At 41.9% G+C, this 26138-nt stretch overlaps 1 protein-coding gene across 7 annotated transcripts in view; it reads left to right on the top strand.

The window, feature by feature from the left end:
• PDXDC1 (pyridoxal dependent decarboxylase domain containing 1) overlaps window positions 1-26138 on the top strand; it is a 68110-nt gene that overhangs the window by 12039 nt on the left and 29933 nt on the right. For all 7 annotated transcript variants that reach the window (XM_065536676.2, XM_005591315.5, XM_005591311.5 and 4 more), the window contains 8 exons: window positions 5197-5270; window positions 5780-5845; window positions 9207-9287; window positions 11928-12074; window positions 14421-14610; window positions 16804-16872; window positions 17706-17784; window positions 25459-25543. In XM_065536676.2, coding sequence (XP_065392748.1) covers window positions 5197-5270; window positions 5780-5845; window positions 9207-9287; window positions 11928-12074; window positions 14421-14610; window positions 16804-16872; window positions 17706-17784; window positions 25459-25543 — 791 coding nt within the window. The remainder of the gene's footprint in view (window positions 1-5196; window positions 5271-5779; window positions 5846-9206; window positions 9288-11927; window positions 12075-14420; window positions 14611-16803; window positions 16873-17705; window positions 17785-25458; window positions 25544-26138) is intronic.

The following is a 26138-nucleotide window of genomic DNA, read 5'->3' as shown; positions in this document are numbered from 1 at the left end:
AGCACTGGTCTTAGAATTTTACTTAGTTTTAAACGTACTATGATTTGGGGCTTGTGAGGAAGTAATGTGTGTAGAGGCGTTAATTATTAGCACGATGCCTGGAATGTAGTAAGCAACCCAGTAAATATTAGTAATTATAAGGATCATAAATCTGATTGAATACTTACTCTGACCCTGCACTCAGTGCTAAGGGATTCAGAAGTTATTTGACATTCTTCTCAGGAACCTGACATAGAATAGTGTTTTTCCTTTTTTTGTTTGTTTGTTTTTTGTTTTTGTTTTTTGAGATGGAATTTTGCTGTCGCCCATGCTGGAGTGCAGTGGCATCATCTCTGCTCACTGCAGCCTCCGCCTCCCACGTTCAAGCGATTCTCCTGCCTCAGTCTCTTGAATAGCTGGGATTACAGGCGCCCCCCACCACGCTTGGCAAATTTCTGTATTTTTAGTAGAGAAGGGGTTTTGCCATGTTGGCCAGGCTGGTCTCAAGCACCTGGCCTCAGGTGATCCACCCACCTCGGCCTTCTAAAGTGCTGGGATTACGGATGTGAGCCACCGTGCCCGGCCTGTTGTTTTTTTTTTTTTCTGCCAACATTATCAGACAGCCTCCTATGTACTAACTAATAGACATCTTTATGCATCTTTATACAATTTAATTCTTCATTTAGGTTTGTGTCTGGCTGTTGCCCTGCTGTTGTGTATTAATGTTGATCATACAGCTATTTTGGCATTGCCCACAGCTATTGAGTATAAGAAATGTGATGAAGAAAGTGGTAACTGCCCTCAGTAGAAGCTTATGAAGATGCTGTTTTTAGTTTTAAGGGATCAGTTAACCTACAACTTTTCATAGAGCATTCCTTGGTTTAGATCTTAATATTATCCTGAAACTGGGTAATACTTTATATTTTGGATTATCCAATTAATGCAACAAACACATGAGGGTCTACAGCATTGGAGTCATTGTTCACATTTTTTCACCCAAACTTAACTATCAGTGCTGCTTTTCCTACCCATCCACTCCCCCACTGGGCTTACCCCCTGAAGAGCAAGAACTATTATTTTTATTTAATTTTTTGAGACAGTCTTGCTCTGGCGCCCAGGCTGGAATGCAGTGGCGCAATTTCAGGTTACTGCAACCTCTACCTCCTGGGTTCAAGCAGTTCTCCTGCTGCAGCCTCCCAAGTACCTAGGACTGCAGGCACACGTGACCGTGCCCAGCTAATTTTTGTATTTTTAGTAGAGACGGGATTTCGCCATGTTGGCCAAGCTGGTCTTGAACTTCTGGGCCTCAGGTGATCCGTCCACCTCGGCTTCCCAACATGCTGGGATTATAGGCGTGAGCCACCACGCCCAGCCAGCAAGAACAATTTAAATGTAAGCCAGTCCGTGCAGTGCTTGTGCACTCCAGAGTCAGAGATTCGCCTGGGGATTATGAATCTGCATTTCTCTCGTGCCTCTCACAGTTTAAACATCTTGTCATTACATGGGATTTTAGTGTTTATAAATGCGTATGCACACAATATGGCTTCTAAACTATTTTGTGTGTGTGTATATATGTATTATATATGTATATAGATATGTGTGTATATATATGTGTGTGTGTGTATTTGTTGTCGAGACAGGTTCTCTGTCGTCCAGGCTGGAGTGCAGTAGTGTGATTATGGCTCACCACCAAAGCCTCAACCTCCCAGGCTCACGTGATTGTCCCACCTAAACCTCCCAAGTAGTTGGGACTACAAGCACGCACCACCACGCCTGGCTGACTTTTGTATTTTTTTGCATACATGGGGTTTTGCCCTGTTGCCTGAGCTGTATTTTGTCTATTTTTTTTTTTTTTTTAAATTGAGACAAGTTCTTGCTCTGTCACCCAGGCTGGAGTGCAGTGGCATGATCTTGTCTCACTGTAGCCTTGACCTCCTGGGCTCAAGCAATCTTCCTGCCTCAGCCTCCTGAGTAACTGAGACCACAGGCATGCACTACCCTGCCTGGCTAACTTTTTTTGTATTTTTTGTAGAGACGAGGTTTTGCCATGTTGCCCAGGCTGATCTTAAACTCCTGGACTCAACTGTTCCTCCTGCCTTGGCCTCCCAAAGTGCTGGGATTACAGGCTTGAGCCACCACGCCTGGCATGTTTTATCTATTCTTACTGGAAATATTCGTTATAATTCTATTGAAGGAAATAGCTGTGTTGCGCTTAGAGAACAGTATGTTGATACCCACTCTGGCATGCCTTCCTAAGGGATTTTCAGGGTCATATGACAATCAGAGAATTGAGCCAACTTTAGACCCTTGATCTAAAGAGAAGTCAAAATTAGTAAGGAGTCTGAATCCCTGCCTTCAAGAAGCTTGTAATCTAATTGGGGAGCACATTTATACTGGAAAGCACATCTGTAAAACAATTCACAGTAAAGGGTGTAAGGAATCCTGAGGATAAATGGCAGTCGCAACAACTGCAAGCATTCTGTCCTATTGTCCCCATAAATACAGCCAACGTTGTCAAGCAACAAGTCTAGATTTTTGGTTTACGACAGAAGGCGTCATTGTCATTAGAGGGTATGTGAAAGAGCAAAAGTGGCTTTATCCATAAAGGTTTCCTGGAATTATTGACTTGTAATTGAATAGGTGCTAGGCGAGAGATAGATAAAAGTCATGAGAATGTTTGAGACAGGACGGTCGTTGGGAGCATGAAGGTGTGAATCAAGCCAAAGTGTTTATCTTTTCATTTGGCCAGATGGTAGGGCACACACGGGAGTGTCACAGGAGTGAGGATCATCAGGAGCATCACCAGCTGACTCAGGGGTGAAGATAAATTCTCTTGACCATCGTCTGTTCCTCATTCTCCTCACTAACTGTCAGCCCTGAGTCCTTTTTCAAGTGCTTTCTGAGCCTTTTCATAGTTAAAGTGGTGAATTTTATTGAAAACACCTGTTTGAAAATTTGTCTATTTTATCTAAAAATTTGGTTGTGGCTAAATAATTACCTTGTAAGCCCTTGTGGGAGCCAGTGTGATATAATAGAGGTGAGAAACAGGAGTCGGGGACTCCAGGTTTTGGCCCCTCACTGTCATTTATTAGCTCCATGACCATAGGCAAGTCACTTAACCTCTCTGCATCTTAGTTTCCTCACCTCCAAAATGTTAGACCAGAATCAGATGTTTTTATGCTATACTGGTTTTTTTTTTTTTTTTGGCAACAGGGTTTTACTCTGTTCCAGGAGTGCAGTGGCACTATCATAGCTTACTGTAGCCTCAAACTCTGAGGCTCAAGTGATCCTCCTACCTCTCCTTCCTAAGTAGCTAGGACTGCAGGAGTGCACCACTGCACCCAGCTAATTTATTTATTTGTTTTTTTGGAAAAGTGGGGTCTCACTATGTTGCCCAGGCTGATCTGGAACTTCTGGCCTCACGTGATTGTTCTGCCATGGCCTCCCAAACAATTTTTTTTTCTTTTCGGTGAAACTTTTTACAAATAAAACTTTACTTAAAAGCCTGTTATATAAAACAGAGCTGATCTGCTAGGGAGCTAGAGGCCCCAGCTGCTTAAGTAACCTTTCCTTCTCAGAGTTCTCCCAGGGGCCTTAAGGCTCAGGAGAACACAGCTGGAAAATCCCTGGACTAGATCCCTTAGGTCCCTTCTAGAATGGAACAATTTCTGAATCTTATATTGATAAATGGAGTGGAATTTCTTAAAAACAATTTTGAGGAGGCAGTGCAGTTTTAAATACGTACATACTGTATGCCACGCTATAAGATATTGCTAGATACAGTGAGCAGTATGAAAAGATAAACACAGTTCTGCCTTTAAGCGGCACACTTAGAAGAGTAAGAGGAACAAAAGAGCTCTAACTTATATATAATATTGTATGTATTATTGTGTATAATATATATAATATAATTTATTATTATAACAACTCATACTACATAGAGATTGAAGTCAACAAGAATTTTCTCCCTAAAAATAACTACAGGGATTAATAGAGAAAGGAAAATGAATGTGTGTGTTTTAATTCTGCAAAAAGGTCAGGCACGGTGGCTGACGCCTGTAATCCCAGCACTTTGGAAGGCCCAGGTGGAAGGACAACTTGAGCTCAGGAGTTTGAGACCAGCCTGGACAGCATAATTAGATCTTGTATCTACAAAAAAATTTTAAAAAGTAGCCAGGCATGGTGGCGAGCGCTTGTACTTCCAGGTACTCAGGAGGCTGAGGTGGGAGGGTCACTTGATCCCTGGAGGTCAAGGCTGCAGTGAGCCACGATCAAACCACTGTACCCCAGCCTGTGTAACAGAGCGACTGTCTCAAAAATAATAATATTTGTCACAATAGCATGTCTTTGTATCACTGCCACATTGCTTGTCTGAAGTGAAGCTGACTCACTTTGTTATCAGAAGTGATCTCGTCGAAGATCAAGTTGTCCTGCTGCCCTGGAGTGTGGGTCATGCGTTGCCGGTACCCCGGGGCTGTGTACAAAGGCCAGGCTGAGGGGACCTTGTGGTTACCTCCATGGGACTTGTAACTTGTCAAGGGGGAGGGTGGCACCAAGTGTGAAGAAGGGCAGGGTCCTTGGTTTTGGCCTCACGTGGTTCTTCCCAGAATGAATGGTGAAAAAATAATAATTCTGCAGGAAAATTTAAATTATATTTTGTTTACTTTTTGGATGGGAGATAGGTGTACACATGGTACTAAAATTCAAAAGGAACAAAAGGAGGCCAGGTACGGTGGCTCACACCTGCAATCCCAGCACTTTGGGAAGCCGAGGTGGGCAGATCACTTGAGGTCAGGAGTTCGAGACTAGCATGGCCACATGGTGAAACCCCCATCTCTACTGAAAATATGAAAATTAGCTGGGCATGGTGGTGTGTGCCTATAATCCCAGCTACTTGGGAGGCTGAGGCAAGAGGATCACTTGAACCCAGGAGGCAGAGGTTGCAATGAGCAAGATTGTGCCATTGCACTGTAGCCTGGGTGGCAGAGTGAGACTCCATCGCAAAAAGTAAAAATAAAACAGCGACTTTCTGTGGAAAGTGGGGCTGGAGGACTTTTACTTTTTCTGTTATACTTTTGTACTGTTGGAAGTTTTAAAATCATGCATGTATTTTACAGTAAATCCAGAAGAAATGATGCGCTTAATTTTTCTGGGTGAATTGTGCTGTAGAGGTAATAGAGTATTATTAAAATTTCTTTCTTTTTTTTTGTCTCTCAGATAGCAGACCCCACGTTAGCTGAAATGGGAAAAAACTTGAAGGAGGCAATGAAGATGCTGGAGGACAGTCAGAGGTGAGCAGGACAGAGGTGACCCTGTTCAACGAGTTCAGCCTGCTGTGAAGCCAGCATCTCCGGTTTCCTTCTGTTAAAGATGCCTCTTGGCTTCACAGTGTCACACACAGCTTTGGCCGACTTGAAAATTGGTATTTGTCTTGGGTAAAGGGTGCCTTGTAATTAAAGGATTTTGAAATTGAGAGGAAGGGCTTACAATATTTAATTCTATTAAGAGTTTCATTTACTTAATATATTGATTTGACTCTAGAAGTACTTATTATATATTCAGGTCATATAGAGCACCAAGTAAACAAGAAGTGGGTGGAACTTTTTTGTTGCATATTCTTGTCTTTTCCAGAAACTCAAACGGTACCTGAAACTGGAGGCAGGAAGATGTGATAAATGTGTTTGAAATCCTGCCTCAGTCACTAGGAGGTTATAGGCAACATGGTCACGTTTGCATGTTCAAGAGTTAGAAATTTGGTATGATGAAATAAATGAACAGCTTTTTCTTTTCTTTAAATTAGAAGAACAGAAGAGGAAAATGGAAAAAAGCTCATATCCGGAGATATTCCAGGCCCACTCCAGGGCAGGTAGGTGGCAATGAGGATCCATACTTTTAGTTAAGGTATAAATTTTTGTTTGTTTTTGAGACGCAGTCTTGCTCTGTAGCCCAGGCTGGGGTGCAGTGGTATGATCTGGGCTCACTGCAACCTCCACCTCCCAGGTTCAAGCAGTTCTTTCTTGTGCCTCAGCCTCCCGAGTAGCTGGGATTACAGGCGTGCACCACCAAACCTGGCTAATTTTTGTATTTTCAGTAGAGATGGGATTTCGCCATGTTGGCCAGGCTGGTTTCTAACTCCTGGCCTTGACCTCAGGTAATCCACCCACCTTGGCCTCCCAAAGTGCTGAGATTACAGGTGTGAGCCACTGTGCCTGGCCTACAGTTTTCTTAAACCAGTATCTTACCATCATTGAGTTACGGTTTTAGTTTTAATGAACATGTAGCAAATTTAAATAGACTTATATGCAGTATAACATTAGAAAATTGAAGTGCCATTGGCTAGTTGGTGATACTGCTATACCTACTGGCTTCTCTCCCTCTCCCTCTCCCATTTGGAATTTAATAGAGGCTGAGTACAGTGGGCCACACCTGTAATCCCAGCACTTCGGGAGGCCAAGGAGGGAGGATCACTTGAGCCTAGGAGTTCAAGGTTACAGTGATCTGTGATTGTACCACTGCACTCCAGCCTGAGTGATACAGACACTCTCTAATTTTGAGATGGAGTCTCACTCTGTTGCAAGACTGGAGTGCAGTGGCATGATCTCAGCTCACTGCAACCTCTGCCTGCCGGATTCAAGCAATTCTCTTCCCTCAGCCTCCCGAGGGGCTGGGATTACAGGCGTGCGCCACCACTCCCAGCTAATTTTTTTATTTTTAGTAGAGACAGGGTGTCACTGTTTTGGCCAGGATGATCTCTATCTCCTGACCTGAGGTGATCCGCCTGCCTTAGCCTCCCAATGTGCTGGGACTACAGGTATGAGCCACTGCACCCGGCCAAAAATTTTTTTAAAACCAACAATTTAATACAACCTCATGACTCAAAGTGATACATGGAGCTAGGCACCATGGTGCACACCTGTAGTCCCAGCTGCTTGGGAGCCTGAGGCAGGAGGATCGCTTGAGTCAAGGAGTTCGAGGCCACCCTGAGCAACATGGCGGGACCCTGTCAAATCAAAGTAATATACAAATTCGCCATTATAACTGGGGTATCATACTTAGGTCACTGTTGAAACCTGTAATGTATTTGGTGGACTGAGTTTTATTCTAAGAGGTATTTTAATTTGATAAGATTTATTGTTTTCATAATGTAAATGAAAGGAAAATGTCAAATTTAATTACTTATTTTTTGGCAACTGAAGCAAATCTGTCACATCTTCATGGTTTGAGTAGCAGGAAAAGTAGCAAAAAAGTAAATAGCTGACTAAAAGTTTCCCAAGACGTCAGCAGTTAATCTGGAATTAGTGTCCCAGCCCTGCTTCCCTGAGACAAACTTATTTTTTTTCCTATTATAACCAAGAAACTGCACATAAGTAAACAGTACAACTCCTTTAAATATCCTTTGACCTGAATATAAATGGAACCAGGTTGCAAAAGAAACATACAGAGGAAGGATCACAGTGTGTCAATAACACGCCAAGATACTAATACTTTTAAAAGTCACTCCTATTCATAGCGTGAATAATGCTGATGTGAAGCTAGGTGTGAAGTGCTTTCTCAGCTCAGAACAGGAGGCAGGTCCTATAAAATCTCCTCATTCCGGGCCTACTGATGGAAACCAAAGGCTATAAGGTGTAGTCTCCTGATTCTATGGAAGTTTTCCCAGGAGAGGTACTCCCAGCAGCATCTGTAATTCTCAGAATGACAGCGACTTAAGCCACTGACTAGGAGGATTCACACTTAGGAATGCTGCTACCCAGCATTGAAGACTAGTAGCGTGCCAGGCATAGCTAAGCGCTGTTCCCTCACTGTCTGAAGCCTCCCAAATCCATCACATCCGGCTCGGTGAGTTGGAATAGCTTGCTCAAGGTCATGTGGCAGGCAGCCAAGTGTGCCTCAGGGGCCCCTGCCTGCCCTAATCTCTACAGTGTCTAAGGCCCAGAGCCTCTCCCCACTTGAAGGGCAGCACCTTGGGGACAATTGGTTTGGGGACATTGTTTTGATGGCACTTCCTTTTTTGAAAGAGGAAACATTTTTTTAGTCTATTCTCATTGACAGAGGAATAGCTTCACGTTATTCTTGTTGCAAGTTGCCTTGCCATTGCTTGCTACTTTAGCCATTTGAATTCTTTTCATAACCTTCCATCTCCTCATGTAATGAGCATTTCATAGCAACATATCTTGGATAGAAGTAAAATGTTTTTACACTCTAAGCAGATCTCACGTTTCCCAGCTTGGGGAAGAGCTGGTAATAAATGAAGCTTGCATAAAGGCTGTTAGTCCAAACAGACAAGAGCCCTAAAGAGGAAAATTAGATATATCAGTGGCAATGGAGTATTCTGTGACTGTCTAGCATTATAATATACTAAGGATGATTATACATTTGTTATATTTTATATATTTTATATTTTATATAACATACTTATATAAGTATATATTATAAGGACTTTTGGCTCTTACTACATGCTTATTAAATATTCTCTGTCTTGTATTCCAAGATTCAAATGAAATGTGTAGAAATGTTGCTAGAGCAAGACTGGTGGCTGGGCAAGGTGGCTCAGGCCTGTAATCCCAGCACTTTTGGAGGCTGAGGCAGGAGGATTGCTTGAACTCAGTGGTTTGAGACCAGCCTGGGCAACATGGCAAACCCCTGTCTCTACCGAAAATACAAAAACAGCTGGGCATGGTGGCTCACGCCTGTAATCCCAACACTTTGGGAGGCCGAGGAGGGTGGATCACTTGAAGCCAGGAGTTGAAGACCAGTCTGGCCAACATGGTGAAACCCCGTCTCTACTAAAAATACAAAAATTAGCCGGGTGTGGTGGCGCACACCTGTAATCTCAGCTACTCAGGAGGCTGAGGCAGGAGAATCACTTAAACCCGGGAGGTGGAAGTTGCAGTAAGCCCAGATCATGCCATTTCCCTCTAGCTTGGGTGACAAAGTGAGACCCAGTCTCAAAAAAATAAATAAAAATGAAAAGACTGGTGACATTTATTAAAATGAAACTCTCATTTAGGTAGGAGATTAACCACAAGTCAGTTTATATCAGAATTCAGTTTATAATTTGAGCTTTGTTTTTTAAAAAGCATAAACTATATACCACATTCTTTCTCTTATAGTTACTTAAGAAAAAAAAAAAAACCCTTTACACTAATTGCATGAGGGAAGCAGCGGGAGAGTGGTGGGGGATGTGTGCTGTTCCCATCAGCCCATCAACTCTTCTTCTTCTGCAGTGGACAAGATATGGTGAGCATCCTCCAGTTAGTTCAGAATCTGATGCATGGAGATGAAGATGAGGAGCCCCAGAGCCCCAGGTAATGAACCTGGCAGCTTCTCTTCTCGAGTGTATGTTCTTGATTTCAGTAGTGATTGTACTCTGACAAGTTGCTCCAATAAGGAGCTATATTTCATCGAGTTACATATGATATTAAAATAATCCTTTTTCTTTTCAGAAAGACATTTATATGTCATATATATTTTGTGAAATGAATGCATTTATTGAAATTAGATCCCGTAGTTTTTATGATATCATGCCTTAGAGAGGCGCTGACTAGAAGGACTGAAGAGTGAGTGTTGCATGTCTTTCTGCTGCTGTGCTTCTGCTTCATAAGAATTGCCGCACCCGTATTAGTCATTTAGTTAGTTTTCTCTTTAATTATTTTAAATTTAATGTTTTGAAATAAGTAAAATTGTTCTCTTGGTTCAAAATTCAGATAATAAAAAACGATATACAAAGGGAATTTTCCTTCCTACCTCTATCTCCCTACCGTGTTTTCTTCTCTAGAGACAGACATTACCAGTTTCTTGTGTATTCTTCCAGAGAGATTTTATATGTATTATACACAAGCAAAATGTCCATGCCCACCCTAATACATAATTACTGCGCACATGTTCTGCACCTTGCATTTTTTCACTTATGTCTTGGAGCTCACTGCATATTAATGCACAGGAGCTTTCTCCTTTGTCAGAGCTATGTATTTTACTGTGAACAGATGAACCGTATTTTATTTTATTGGTCCCCTGTCATGTTGCACTGTTACAAACATTGCTGCAGCAAACAACTTTCGACATGTGTCACTTCTTTTTTTTTTTTTTTTTTTTTTTTTTTGAGACAGAGGCTTTCTCTGTCACCCAGGCTGGAGTGCAGTGGCCGGATCTCAGCTCACTGCAAGCTCCGCCTCCCGGGTTTACGCCATTCTCCTGCCTCAGCCTCCCGAGTAGCTGGGACTACAGGCGCCCGCCACCTCGCCCGGCTATTTTTTTGTATTTTTTACTAGAGACGGGGTTTCACCGTGTTAGCCGGGATCGTCTCTCGATCTCCTGACCTCGTGATCCGCCCGTCTCGGCCTCCCAAAGTGCTGGGATTACAGGCTTGAGCCACCGCGCCCGGCCATGTGTCACTTCTTATAGAAGCAAGTGTCTGGAGGACAAAGTCCTGAAAATGGGGTTGGTATCTCAGACAGTGTGTGCTGTTGTAATTTTGATAGATCCGGCCAAATTTCCCTCCGTGGAGTTGTGACATTTAGCAGTCCCTCCAGCAATGTATGAGAGTACTTTATTTCCACACTTTCACCTGCAAAGGCATTATCAGACTGAAGGATCGTTGATAAGTGATATTCTGATGAGAAATCCGATAAGTGAGAAATGGTATTTCAGCATAATTTGAATTTGCGGGTTTTTTTTTTATTATGAACCAAGTGAAGTGTCTTTTTGTATGTTTTAAGACCCATTTATATTTCTAGGAACTGTCTGTTGCCCATGATCCTAGGTTGTCTTTTTCTTATTATTTATAGTTAACAATTGTGAACTTATTCCTTCTTTTTTACAGTTATTCTTCATAAGGGAAATTAGTTTCAAGTATATATAAAACATTTTATATAATCAATTTTAATTGTATATAAAATAATACCTAGTCCCCCATGAATTTGCTATATTATTGCAATAAATCCTATTTGATGTAGAGACTTGGGAATTAATTCTTTTTTTTTTTTTTTTGAGATGGATTCTTATTCTGTCACCCAGGCTGGAGTACAGTGGTGCCATTTTGGCTCACTTCAACCTGTGCCTCCCGGGTTCACTCCATTTTCCTGCCTCAGCCTCCCTAGTAGCTGTTACAGGTGCCCACCACCATGCCCGGCTAATTTTTTTGTATTTTTAGTAGAGATGGGGTTTCACTGTGTTAGCCAGGATGGTCTTGATCTCCTGACCTCATGATCCACCTGCCTCAGCCTCCCAAAGTGCTGGGATTACAGGCATGAGCCACCGTGCCTGGCCAGGATTTCATTCTTTAAAAAATGCTTTCAGCTCATTTTACCTTAGCTCTACCCTCCATAATTCTTAAGGCTGGTATTTAATTTTTAAAATATTTTAATAGGAAATTATTTTAAAACAGTTTGTAGGTACTCAATTTAAAAAGGGATATTTACCTCCCGGAACTCAAATTATAAAAATATTTTTCTGGCCAGGTGCAGTGGTTCGTGCCTGTAATCCTAGCACTTTGGGGGGCCAAGGCAGGTGGATCACTTGAAGTCAGGAGTTCAAGAGCAGCCTAGCCAACATGTGAAACCCCATCTCTACTAAAAATACAAAAAATTAGCCAGGCTTAGTGTGGGCACCTGTAATTCCAGCTACTCGGGAGGCTGAGACCAGAGAATCACGTGAACCCAGGAGGTGGAGGTTGTAGTGAGCCAAGATCGCACCACTGCACCCCAGCCTGAGCATCAAGAGGGAGACTCCGTCTCAGAAAAAAATATATATATATATATTTTTCTCCGTCTCAAAAAAGAGAAAATTCTCACCAGACTATCAATACTGTATATGCATTGAATTTTCATTTGCTTTCTGGGCCATTAAGTAGATTTCACATCTGACAGATATTTCTGTGGAATTCTGTGTCTCTAAGTTCTATGTCCTTTTTTATGGTTTGACTCTAATACTTTGACTTTGCTTAATAGAATCCAAAATATTGGAGAACAAGGTCATATGGCTTTGCTGGGACATAGTCTCGGAGCTTATATTTCAACGCTGGACAAAGAGAAACTGAGAAAACTTACAACTAGGATACTTTCAGATACCACCTTGTGGCTATGCAGAATTTTCAGGTAAAGACATGATGAGTTTCCAGTGAAGACTTTTATGAGTCGGGTATAGTCGGAAAGATCTTTTTTCTGGAGCTGTACTACTTGGGTTCAGATTTCCTCCTTCTTGGAAGGAGTGTTTAACCTCTCAATGCCTGTTTCATCGTCTGTTAGATGGGGATAGTATTAATACCTATTTCATAGAAGTGTTGTGAGGATTAAATGAGCTAATAGACTAACACATGTGAAGGGTGGAGAATAGAAGCACATATGTGTTTGATAGGGTGAGCAGTTATTTATTTGTGGGGTATCTAATTGGCACATGTCAGTAGAAGATAGAGCAACGATCTAGATTCAAATACCGTTGTCCCTTATCCTTGGGTGTCCTTGGGGGATTGGTTCTGGACCTCCCATCGTCACCCCATGGATAAAAAAATTCATGGATGCTCAAATCCCTTATGTAAAATAGCACAGTATTTGCATATAATTTAGGCACATCTTCGCATATACTTTAATCTCTTGATTACACATAATACCTAATATGATGTAAATGCTGTGTAAACAGTTGTTACACTGTATTGTTTAGGGAATAATGACAAGGAAAAAAGTCTAGATATTTAGTACAGATGTACCCATCTTTTTAAATTTCTGAAGATTTTTTTTTTTTTTTTTTGAGACAGAGTCTCGCTCTGTCGCCCAGGCTGGAGTGCAGTGGCGCGATCTCGGCTCACTGCAAGCTCCGCCTCCCGGGTTCACGCCATTCTCCTGCCTCAGCCTCCCGAGTAGCTGGGACTACAGGCGCCCACAACCGCGCCCGGCTAATTTTCTGTATTTTTAGTAGAGACGGGGTTTCACCGTGGTCTCGATCTCCTGACCTTGTGATCCGCCCGCCTCGGCCTCCCAAAGTGCTGGGATTACAGGCGTGAGCCACCGCGCCCGGCCATTTCTGAAGATTTTTTACTCATGGTTGGTTGAATCCACAGATGCAGAACCCACAGGTTCGGAGGGCCAGGTGTGCTTTGAAAATATTAGCTTGTGTTTTATTAGAAAGAAAAAACTCTTAAGGCCAGGTGCAGTGGCTCATGCCTGTAATCCCAGCACTTTGGGAGGCTGAGGTGGGCGGATCACAAGGTGAGGAAATCGAGACCATTCTGGTTAACACGGCGAAACCCCGTCTCTAATAAAAATACAAAAAAATTAGCTGGGCTTGGTAGTGGACGCCTGTAGTCCCAGCTACTTGGGAGGCTGAGGCACTGCACTCTGGCCTGGGTGACAGAGCGAGACTCCGTCTCAAAAAAAAAAAAAAAAGAAAACTCTCTCATAAGGAAGATGAATATGTGCTATGAAATTGAAATTTGTTTTATTCTGTGATAATCCTAGCAATATTAAGGAATTACAACAGATGAGCATTCAGTAGGAGACATAGGACTAGTGGTATTGGGTTTATGCTGTTACTTTTATGGAGAAGGAATGTTTGCCTAACTTGAGACATTTAACTTGAAAGATCCTCACTTTCAGTGTTGGGAAAGAACTTGGCCAAGCAGGAGTATAAGTTTCCCCAACTTTATTAAAGGAGCAGTGTTCTGTTGTTCTAGTAAAAATCTAATGCCTGTAATTGAAATTGTCCCTCCTCCTCTAGGAGATGGAACCTCAGCAGATTATAGTAAAACCAAAAGTTAGCCTGACTAGCTTTTTTTTTTGAGACGGAATCTCGCTCTGTCACCCAGGCTGGAGTGCAATGGCACAATCTTGGCTCACTGCACCTTCCACCTCCCAGGTTCAAGCAATTCTCCTGCCTCAGTCTACTGAGTAGCTGGGACTACAGGCACTCCATCACAGCTGGCAATTCGTAGAGACGGGGTTTCACCATGTTGGCCAGGCTAGTCTCGAACTCCTGACGTCAGGTGATCCGCCTGCCTTGGCCTCCCAAAGTGCTGAGATTACAGGTGTGAGCCACCACACCCAGCCTCTGACTAGCATTTTTGACAGTTTTATTTACTTTGGATGTTTTAGGGCTGAAACTCGGCTATGAACTATGCCTGTGTTATCCAGTGCTGGCTTTAGTTCATAATAAACCAGAACCATGATATTCAGGCTTCTTATATCTGGGAACTCCTGGTCTCTACTTGTTTTTGGTTTCTGCTCTTTATGGAATTGGGTATGGATGGAGGGTTATTGTCTTGCTGCTTGGTAACCCTAGCTGTAATGAGGTGTCAGCCATCTATGAGGATTTTTCGCATTCCTGTCCTCTCTGCCTAATATAAGTGACAATTCCTAGCTTGAGAAAAGAATTGTCTCCATGATTATTAAGGTTGACTTATACAATCCTTAACTAGAAATAAGAGCATATTCATATGTATCTCTTAACAGATATGAAAATGGCTGTGCTTATTTCCATGAAGAGGAAAGAGAAGGACTTGCAAAGATATGTAGGCTTGCCATTCATTCTCGATATGAAGACTTCGTAGTGGATGGCTTCAATGTGTTATATAACAAGAAGCCTGTCATATATCTTAGTGCTGCTGCTAGACCTGGCCTGGGCCAATACCTTTGTAATCAGGTAATGTGTTATCAGGTGGCTATTTTAAAGAAATAAAGTCTTCTTTTGCCCTGAAATTTTTAAAGTTGACCCATTTCTCTAGTTGCTGTTCTTACTGAGTTAAAAGAAAGATGGTCTTATATGCTTTTGTCATATTTGTAAAAATTACTGAATTTAGAAATAAAGAATATGTGGTAGATTACCCAAGGGCAACCACGGTCAACATTTTCTCTTTCTTCCCAGACTTTACTCGAAGGGGGTGTGTTTGTGTTTATATGGTTGTATCTGGCTCTTTTCACTTACTGTTAAAACAAGAATATATCATTTTAATAATAATTTTTCAAAGTATAGTTTATTTTTAATGCCTTTATGGTATTTCTTCAAGTGAATATATAGTAATTAACTGTTGCTTTTTTGGAAAATAGTGTTTGCATTCTCTTGCTTTCTGTGACCATTTTCAGGTAATGCTCTTTGTGTAGTGCTGTTAGGGACTTCTCTGTGCATAAAGCTCTTTCTGTATTTTATTTAGGGTTATGGTCCTCAGATGGATTTTCAGAGTCAGTCTAGAATTGCTGGATCAAAGAGCATGACTTTTTGTTTTTGTTTTTGTTTTTGTTTTTTTGTTTTTTTGAGACGGAGTCTCGCTCTGTTACCCAGGCTGGAGTGCAGTGATGCAATCTCGGCTCATTGCAAGCTCCACCTCCTGGGTTCACGTCATTCTCCTGCCTCAACCTCCCAAGTAGCTGGGACTACAAGCGCCTGCCACCACGCCCAGCTAATTTTTTTGTATTTTTTTAGTAGAGACAGGATTTTACTGTGTTAGCCAGGATGGTCTCAATCTCCTGACCTTGTGATCTGCCCACCTCAGCCTCCCAAAATGCTGGGATTACAGGCATGAGCCACCGCACCTGGCTGAGCATGACTATATTTAAAGTTCATGGTGCTTCTAGCCCAACTGGGGGAACTACATCGAGATAAGACACTGTTAACCTTCTTTACCAAGAACGTTTGAAAGCAAAACCCATAGGGTTGGAGTGTTCCTCTTTTGTAAGCTGTAGGAGTCCCAGGGGTATGTTTGGGAGACACTCAGTGATTTTTAAATTGATTCTGAGCTGTGATCACTGGTGGCAAGAAATTATGTCCTCTTCTTGAGGGTGTACAAAATGGGGAGTTTAATAATAATCCTCTGAAACGTGAAAGGAATTACTTAAGTGTCTACTGCAAGCCAGGCTCTTGGGGACACAAGGCTGTTTGGGGTCAACAGTCTGACCTTCAAAAGATGTGTGAAAGAGTGTTCTGTTGAGAACTGCAGCTGGCAGAGCAGCATATGTAACATGGTTATGTTCATGTTTTTTAAAGTGTGTGTATCCTTTATAGCTATGTTTTTGTACCTAGAAAAAGACATAATTTTATACCTAGAAAATATCTGAAAGGTTATGTATTAAACTGTTAACGGGTGGATTGCTGGCTTATAGGGTAGGGGGCTAGGCATTTTCACTTTTAATACCTGTATTTTTTTGATGATTTATTTTACTTGGGTGTCACATTCATAATTTTTAATCCTTTAAGGAGAAAAATGTGCTTATTAAATTTTTGGTCTCTGAAAGCTACCAAGTCTTAGTCATACAGAACAATATGTTGCAACTGTTTACAATTCCTAAAACTGTAAACTCCTCAAGGACTTGGAAGCTAAACATTAAGAATATAAAATTAAGTTGACAATCACTGTGTCTATGCATAACACTGACTTCACTTCTCTTGAGAAATGTGCATCTGCTAATCCATATTTATTACTTTTTGGGTGTGGATGGACCCAAAAATAAGATACTGTTCTTTGAATGCCTTCAGCTGGTGTTATTTACCAGTAATGCTTGGAGAAAGAATCCAAAATTACCCCCACGAAAATGCTTACGACCCAGTTGTTTCCGTGTTTGCCAAAGTGTTTCTGGTATATTCTAGAATATACCAAAGATAGTAACTTGACTCATTTAGAAAATTTTATATTGTATCCTCTTATAAGGCACTTGGAAATTCACCTTTTGTTTTTGGCTTGGCTTTCTAAATGTACTTTTACATTGATTTATAATATTAAGAGTTCCTAAGGAGAGAGATTTCTTAGAATAATCATGGCTTGTCTTAGAGCTACAGCCTTTCACAATCTGAAGTGAATGGTGCAGAGAGCTTTCTTGTTAAGTCATGTGTTTCTTCCTGCAGCTCGGCTTGCCCTTCCCCTGCTTGTGCCGTGTACCCTGTAACACTATGTTTGGATCCCAGCATCAGATGGTGAGTTTTACTTCTGGTTTGTAAAATCATGTGGGATTGTGTTTTGAAACTGCCTTTCAAATGAAGTTCTGTTTGCTGGCCTCCAGATAATTAGTAGCTTACTCATGTATTGCTTGGATCCTTGCTTTATGTAATACATGCTTCTGTTAATATGTGAATGTCCATGTAGGTTGGTTCGTATATAGGTCAGGAGCACCTGGCTTTTAAGGAGTCTTGTAATTACTGTATCACCTGCTTTAAGTAGAAACGTAGCAGCTCAATTAAGCACCAGAAATTTCTTCTAAAGCTCGTACTTTTAATGAGTTAGCACTTTTGCCTGGATTTATGAATGGGCAGATTTTGAAAATGAGGTTCTTCATTGTCATCGTGGAATTGAGTTCTGCTTATTTTCAGACATGCAGGTGATAAATCTCTGCTTAATGATTCCGAAAGGAAAATGAAGGGATGGATTTTAGAGTTTTGTATTTCTTTTGTCAAGGTAGTTTTATTTTCTAGTTCAGGTACGTCAATGAGTAATAGTAGAGATACATTCTTGGCTGTTACAGGGGAGTTGAGAGAACATTTCATTTAAATGTAAATGTTTAAAACCAAAGAAATGTTCCTGCATATGTACAGTTGTTATCTTTAATCTTGTTTAACTGATTTTTCTAGTCTTCAAGGAAAACTATTTGATTTTCACATCTATGATGAGAGAAAACAGAAAAATTGTCAAGAGTAAGAATTGATTTGACATTATTTTTGAGAGTTACCTGCTTCTTTTGTAAGTCATAATTTTTCATTTTATAGCTTTTATACCGGGCGCCTCATTTTTTAATGGTTTGTTTTGGTTCCAGGATGTTGCCTTCCTGGAGAAAATGATTAAAGATGACATAGAGCGAGGAAGACTGCCCCTGTTGCTTGTCGCAAATGCAGGTAGGTAGCATGATGCTGAATCTACCATTTTGAATATACAGAAGTAAGACTAAGTCCTCAGCCTATAAAAGATAAAGTCTTAAGAAATGTGTATGTGCCGCATGTTTAAGATAGTCCGTATCCACATTGTAGCAAAAACTGTAAGAGTGAAGTTGGCTCATTAGATTTTCTTTAATCATTGGTTTGTTTTGGAAGTTATTTTATGTGTGTGTATACCTTTTCATTTAGATTGTAAATGCTTCTGTATCTTCTCCTTCATGTACTTCCTTTCTCTGCTCTAAACTGAATTTTATTTTACTTTTTTGAGACAGTCTCACTCTGTTGCCCAGGCTGGAGTACAGTGGCAGAATCTCACCTCACTGCAATCTCTGCCTCCCAGGTTCAAGTGTTTCTCCTGCCTTAACCTCCTGAGTTGCTGGGATTACAGGTGCGTGGTACCACATCTGGCTAATTTCTTGTATTTTTAGTAGAGACAGGGTTTCACTATGTTGGCCAGGCTGGTCTCGAACTCCTGACCTCAGGTGATCCACCTACCTCAGCCTCCCAAATTGCTGGGATTACAGGCATGAGCCACTGTGCCTGGCCTGAATTTTTAAATGACACATTTAAGCCAGGTGTGGTGGCACGTGCCTATAGTCCCCTACTCAGGAGACAAGCAAGATGTTGGCTTAAGCCCAGAAGTTCAATACCAGCCTGGGTAACACAGCAAGACTCCATCTCAATAAATAAATAAAAATAATTGTACTGACATTGTAAGATTGTTGTAAAAATTAAACAAGAAAATATATTAAATGTGACACTTAAATATCTACCTTATAGGCGGCAGAGCAACTACCACTTTCTGCTCCATTTATCATATTCAGCATCATACTTGAAATCTAAGACAGTGCAATAAGGTAAAAAAAATAACTGACATATAGATTAGAAAGGAAGAAGTAAAACTTGGTTTGCAGGCATGATTGTATAGATAGAAAACTAAAGAAAAACTACTGGAACTAATTATCAAATCTAAACCATTTTCTGGATTTTTATATACTAGCAAAGAACAATTGGAAATTGAATTTTAAATGTCATTTATAGTAGGATCAAAAAACATGAAAAATTTATGGATAAATTTAACAAAATATATGCAAGATCTATACGTTGAAAACTAAGAATGTTACTGAGGGAAATTCAAGAAGACCCAAAAACGATATGCCATATACATGGGTTGGAAGACTAAGTATTAGGTCAGTTCTTCCCAAACTAATCTATAGATTCAATGCAGTCCCTCTTAAAATCTCAACAGGCTGCAATTTCTTATAGAAATTGATGAGCTAATTCTAAAGTTTATATAGAAATACGAGGGATCTAGGAATAGCCCAAAGAATTTTGAGAAAGAACAAAATTGGAAGACTTATCTTGTCGTACTTCAAGACTTCCTATAAAGCTACAAGTAAGACTGTGTGAGATTGGCCAAAGAAAATAGAGAATTCAGAAATAGACTCATGTGACATATATGGTCACTTCAGGTTTTTACAGATGCCCAGGTAATTCAAGGGAGAAAGGACAGTCTTTTTCCATCAGTGGTCTTAGAGCTTGAATAGCCATATGGAAAACAACTGAATCTTTTTTTTTTTTTTTTTTTTTTTGAGACGGAGTCTCGCTCTGTTGCCCAGGCTGGAGTGCAGTGGCGCTATCTCGGCTCACTGCAAGCTCCGCCTCCCGGGTTTACGCCATTCTCCTGCCTCAGCCTCCCGAGTAGCTGGGACTACAGGCGCCCGCCACCTCGCCCGGCTAATTTTTTTTTGTATTTTTAGTAGAGACGGGGTTTCATTGTGTTAGCCAGGATGGTCTCGATCTCCTGACCTCGTGATCCGCCCGTCTCGGCCTCCCAAAGTGCTGGGATTACAGGCTTGAGCCACCGCGCCCGGCCAACAACTGAATCTTAACCCTTATCTTATTCTCTGTATATATAAATATTAACTATAAATGGTTCATCAACCTAAGTATAGACCTAAGACAATAAAATGTCTTGAAGAAAATACAGCAGATCTTTGTGATCTTAGGTTACATTTCTTAGGACATAGAATATGTGAACCATAAATTGTACTTTATCAAAAATTAAAAGCATTCACTGTTTGAAAGCCCCTAGTAAGATGAAAGGTAAGTTACAGACTGAGAGAAATATTTGCGAAACATTTTTTTCTTACTTCTCTTTTTTTTTTTTGTCTTTTTTATTTTTTTGAGATGGAGTTTTGCTCTGCTGCCCAGGCTGGGGTGCGGTGGTACAACCTTGGCTCACTGCAACCTCCACCTCCCGGGTTCAAGTGATTCGCCTGCCTCAGCCTCCCGAGTACCTGGGATTACAGGCACACGCCACCACGCCTGTAAAATACAAAATATTTTTGTATTTTTAGTAGAGATGGGATTTCGCCATGTTGGCCAGGCTGGTCTCAAACTCCTGACCTTAGGTGATCCACCTGCCTTGGCCTCCCAAAGTGATGGGATTACAGGCATGAGCCACCACACCTAGCTAACCACTGTCCCAGGCCTGTCATCTTTTAAAATTTCTTTTTCATTCTTTTCCCAAGAAGCTACAAAACATTTGTTTGACAAATAACTTGTATCCAAAATATATAAATAACTGTTACAACTCAATAAGGAGACTAGCAATACAATTTTTTTTTTTTTTTTTTTTTTGAGATGGAGTCTCATTCTGTTTCCCAGACTGGAGTGCAGTGGTGCAATCTTGGCTCACTGCAACCTCCACCTCCCGGGTTCCAGCGATTCTTCTGCTTTAGCCTCCCAAGTAGCTGGGATTACAGGCATGCGCCACCACACCTAGCTAATTTTTTTTGTATTTTTAGTGGAGATGGGTTTCACTGTGTTGGCCAGGCTGGTCTTGAACTCCTGACCTCAGGTGATCCACCTGCCTTGGCCTCCCAAAGTGCCAGGATTACAGGTGTGAGCCACTGTGCCTGGCCTACAATACAATTTTTTTCAGTGAACAGAAGATTTGAGCACATACTTCATCAAAGAAAATGAAAATGTATAGCACTTGAAAAGATGTTTAACATCATTAGTCATTAGTGAAATGCAAATTAAGATCACCATGAGCCATTACTACATATCTGTTAGAATGGAGAAATTACAGGTGGCTCACGCTTGTAATCCCAACACTTTGGGAGGTTGAGACAGCAAGATCGCTTGCCCTCAGGTGTTAGAGACCAGCCTGGGCAACATGGCGAAACCCCTAGGAAATTTCTACAAAAAATACTAAACAGTAGCCAGGTGTGGTAGTGTGCATCTGTAGTCCCAGCTACTCGAGAGGCTGCGGTGGGATATTGGCTTAAGCCCAGGAGAGAGAGGCTGCAGTGAGCCAAGATTGCACTACCATACCCCAGCCTAGGTGACAGATCAGACCCTTTCTTTAAAAAAAAAAAAAAAAAAAATTCTTTAAAATACAATGTCAGGCCAGGCACAGTGACTCATGCCTGTAATCCCAGCACCTTGGGAGGCTGAGGCAGGCAGATCACCTGGGTTTGGGAGTTGGAGACCAGCCTGGCTAACAATGTGAAACTTTGTCTCTACTAAAAATACAAAAATAGCTGGGTGTGGTGGCGCTTGCCTGTAGTCCCAGCTACTTGGGAGGCTGAGGGAGGAGAATCACTTGAACCTGGAAGGCGGAGGTTGCAGTGAGCCTAGATAGCCCTACTGTATTCCAGCCTGGGTAACACAGTGAGACTGTCTCAAAGGAAAAAAGGTCAAATGCTGGTGAGGATGCGGAGGACCTGGAGCAAGTGAAATGCAAATACAGCGTCAAATGCAGGGGATGTGCGTTGTTACAGCAACTCTGGAAAAGCTTGGCACTTCCTCAAAAAGCTGAACATAGAATTTTCAAGTCACTATACTGGCTAGGAAAAAAAAATAAACATCGAATTGCCATATAATAATAAAGAGTAATAAAAACATATCTCCGCACAGAGACTTGTATGCTGCCTGTAATCCCAGCACTTTAGAAGGCCAAGGTGGGAGGATCCCTTGAGGCCAGCCTGGGCAACATAGCATGACCTCATATCTACGAAAAACAGAAAAAAATTAGCCCAGCGTGGCGTCTGTAGTCCCAGCTGCTTGGGAGGCTGAGGTGGGTGGATTGCTTGAGCCCAAGAGGTCAAAGCTGCAGTGAACTATGATAGTGTCACTGCACTCCAGCCTGGGTGACAAAGCAAGACCTTTTCTCTAAAAAATAAAAGACTTGTATGCAAATGTTCAGAACTGAAATAACCCCAATGTCCTTCACCTGGTGAATGGATAAACAGATAAACAAATTGTGCTATGTTCAGCTCATGGACAACTAAGCAGTAAATAGAGCTACTGACATACATATTACCGTGAATGAGTTTCAAAAGCATATACAAAAAGCCAGACTCAAAAGTTACAATAATGAATGATTCCACTGATAAGAAATTCTACGAAAGTTACAATAATGGATGATTCTACTGATAAGAAATTCTATAAAAGGTAAAACTAGGCCAGGCATGGTGGCTGATGCTTCTAATCCCAGCACTTTGCGAGGCCGAGGTGGGTGGATTACAAGGTCAGGAGATAGAGACCATCCTGGCTAACACGGTGAAACCCCGTCTCCACTAAAAATACAAAAAATAAGCTGGGCGTGGTGGCGAGTGCCTGTAGTCCCAGCTACTCGGGAGACTGAGGCAGGAGAATGGCATGAACTTGGGAGGCAGAGGTTGCAGTGAGATGAGATCATGCCACTGCACTCCAGCCTGGGTGACAGAGTGAGACTCCGTCTCTATTAAAATAATAATAATAATAATAATAATAATAAATTAGCCGGGTGTGGTGGCGGTTGCCTGTAGTCCCAGCTACTCGGGAGGCTGAGGCAGGAGAATGGCGTGAACCCGGGAGGCGGAGCTTGCAATGAGCCGAGACTGCGCCACTGCACTTCAGCCTGGGTGACAGAGTGAGACTCTGTTTTAAAAAAAAAAAAAAAAAAAAAAAAAAGGCAAAGAACTACAGTGACAGAAGCAGATCAGGATTTTCCAGGGCCAGTGAGGAGTCGGGGAAAGGGTAATTATAGTAGGGTTGACGGGATTTGGGGGTTGGTGGAAGTATTCTAAATCTTGATTATATTGGTGGTTACATGCTCTATATATTTGTCAAAACTCATTGTACTGTATACTTACATGAGTGAGTTTTATTGCATGTAAATCATACTGCAGTAGGCCGGGCTTGGCAGCTCATGCCTGTAGTCCCAGCACTTTGGGAGGCTGAGGGAGGTGGATCACAAGGTCAGGAATTCAAGACCAGCCTGACCAGTATGGTGAAACCCCGTCTCTACTAAAAATACAAAAATTAGCCAGTTGTGGTGGTGCGTACCTGTAGTCCCAGCTACTCAAGAGGCTGAGGCAGGAGAATCGCCTGAACCTGGGGAGGCAGAGGTTGCAGTGAATCAAGATTACACCACTGCACTCTAGCCTGGACGACAGAGCGAGACTGTCTCAAAAAAAAAAAAAAAAAAAAAAACTACATTAAAACTGCTTATTTAGGCCGGGTATGGTGCCTCATGCCTGTAATCCCAGCACTTTGAGAGGTCAAGGCAGGAAGATCACCTGAGGTCAGGAGTTCGAGACCAGCCTGGCCAAAATGGTGAAACCCTGTCTCTACTAAAAATATAAAAATTAGCCGGTTGTGGTGGTGGGCGCCTGTAATCCCAGCTACTTAGGAGGCTGAGGCAGGAGAATAACTTGAATCCAGGAGGTGGAGCTTGCAGTGAGCCGAGATCGCACCACTGCACTCCAGCCTGGGCAACAGGGCAAGACTCTGTCTCAAAAAAAAAAAAAAAAAAGACAAAATAGAAAAACCACATAAGTATTCACTTTATTGCCAGCAGGAAAACCATCACTTCCTGCCTTATTGTTGTTTAAAAACACAAATTCACCCATAATAAATCACGTGATAAACTGAGGGGCTGCAGTTTGCATGTGACTTGCCAGTGTGACTGTGTTGCAGGTGCCAGAAGACACATCTCAAGGGTTGGTCACCAGACGTTGCCAAGAAATATAAAAAGAGAATCTGAATGCGACCCAGGCACTAGCACACAGCAGTACGCTTTTATTTTGCCGGAAGAGCCTGGGGCACAGCCCATGCATTGACGTTTGATCTTGTTTCAGCTAAACTAAATGTGTCTGTTAAGATTTTTTTTTTTTTTTTTTTTTAATTTGAGGTAGATTTAGGTGTGAGGGGAAAAAGTTTTCAGCCATTTTCCTGGCATAGACCTTACAAAAGAACCACTTTCTTTAGCTGTGTTTGCTGAGGGCGTTGGTGAGGGTTTGAGATCTTATTAGTTGGCTTGCTGCTAACTGGAAATTTAAGATGGTTGGGGGAATGCCTGACTCCACGTTTTACCTAAGCTCTCTCTGAAAAGGGATCTCCCCAGCAAAATCTATAGTGTAATCAATTACCAAGGGAGTGGCTGAAAGTGCTTAATATGCTTAAGCTGGCTTCAGAATGCATGTTCTGTATTACAAAGAACCTGGGTAGAAAAAAAACAAATTCATCTGTATGGTTTTTTTTGTGTGTTTGTTTTTTGAGATGGAATCTCACTCTGTCGCCCAGACTGGAGTGCAGTGGCACGATCTCGGCTCACAGCAAGCTCCGCCTCCCGGGTTCACGCCCACCACCACGCCCGGCTAATTTTGTTTTTGTATTTTTTAGCCAGGATGGTCTCGATCTCCTGACCTCGTGATCCACCTGCCTTGGCCCCCAAAGTGCTTGGATTGTAGGCATGAGGCCACCTATATGATTTTTATAAAGGGCATATCTAAATCAAAATAATCCAGGAAGTGACAATAAAATAAAAAGGTGGAAAAGTTCATGTTGGACAAATGCTGACAAAATGAAAGTACCATAGCAATATTAGTGTGGGATAAAACAGACTTCATATTGATGAAAGATGTAATCTCCTAAAAGAAATAACAGTTATACCTGCTGGGCACGGTGGCTCATGCCTATAATCCCAGCACTTTGGGAGGCCGAGGCAGGCGGATCACGAGGTCAGGAGTTGGAGACCAGCCTGGCCAACATAGTGAAACCCCATCTCTACCAAAAATACAAAAAAATAAGCCGGGCGTGGTGGCGGGTGCCTGTAATCCCAGCTACTTGGGAGGCTGAGGCAAGAGAATCGCTTGAACCTGGGAGGTGGAGGCTGCAGAGCTGAGATCATGCCACTCCAGCCTGGGCGACAGTGAGACTCCGTCTCAAAAAAAAAAAAGAAATAACAGTTATGAGTGCTTGTGAACATAACCTTAAAATATATAAAGGAAAGCTAAAGGAAAAGTCTGATGGAACACAAGTATATATTGACAAACCACAGTCTTGGTGGGAGATTTGAATATATTTCTCATGAGTCAGCAGATCAAGTGGATAGAAAATAAGTATATAAAAGATTTTAATAACACAGATACATGTAATAGAGTTTACATGCTCTTCAAAGCTTGTAATAAATCAACTTGCAAACACTGATTTTAAGTCCTTCCACAAAGAAAATATCAATAAAATAGGGATATAATAAGTCACTTCCCTCCTAGGGCAATAGTGTGTATAAAAGTGCTTAAGGTGTAAAGCCTTAGAAAACATTTGTTCCTTTTAATGCCCTGATTTGTTTTATCCTAGGAACTGCAGCAGTAGGACACACAGACAAGATTGGGAGATTGAAAGAACTCTGTGAGCAGTATGGCATATGGCTTCATGTGGAGGGGTAAGCTGGCGGTCAGGCTGGTGGCTCCATTCAGGCCTGCAGAGTCCTCATGAGGACTGGACATCCAGGCTTTCATTTTGGTGACATTTATCACGAAGGGCTCTTTGGGTCACAGATCACAAAATAACCCAAATTGGCTTAAGCCGAAAGAGATCTTATTGGCTCACATAACTACGAAGAGCAGTGCCAGGACTGCCTCAGGCACGACACCAACTAGAATTCAGTGTCTTACTCCCACCTCTGCTCCCCCAGTTACAGGCACTGGGCTTGGTTTCCTCTCTCTCTGGACAGATCTTCCTGTTACAGTGCAAAGTAGCTGCAGAAACTCCAGCCTTCTTTCCAGCTTCGTGGTCAGCTGGAAGTCCTAACAAGTCTCATATTGAACCAGCCACTGTGGCCAGCGAGAAGTAATCCTCTGATAGTTCAGGTTCTTCGCCCTCCTCTGGAGCAGATAGTGGTGTCTCCTCCCCACAAAGCTCATGTTCTGCTGGAGGAAATGGGGGTGGCGCCCCAGAAGGCTGTTGGAGGGCCATTAAGAGAAGCAGGGGGAACCGATGTGGGCAGCCAGAGTAGCCCATATCCACCACATCATACA

Source organism: Macaca fascicularis, chromosome 20, assembly GCF_037993035.2.
Source record: "Macaca fascicularis isolate 582-1 chromosome 20, T2T-MFA8v1.1".
Taxonomy (NCBI): domain Eukaryota; kingdom Metazoa; phylum Chordata; class Mammalia; order Primates; family Cercopithecidae; genus Macaca; species Macaca fascicularis.
Note: the sequence above shows the minus strand (reverse complement) of the source record. Positions and strands in the feature narration are given on the sequence as shown.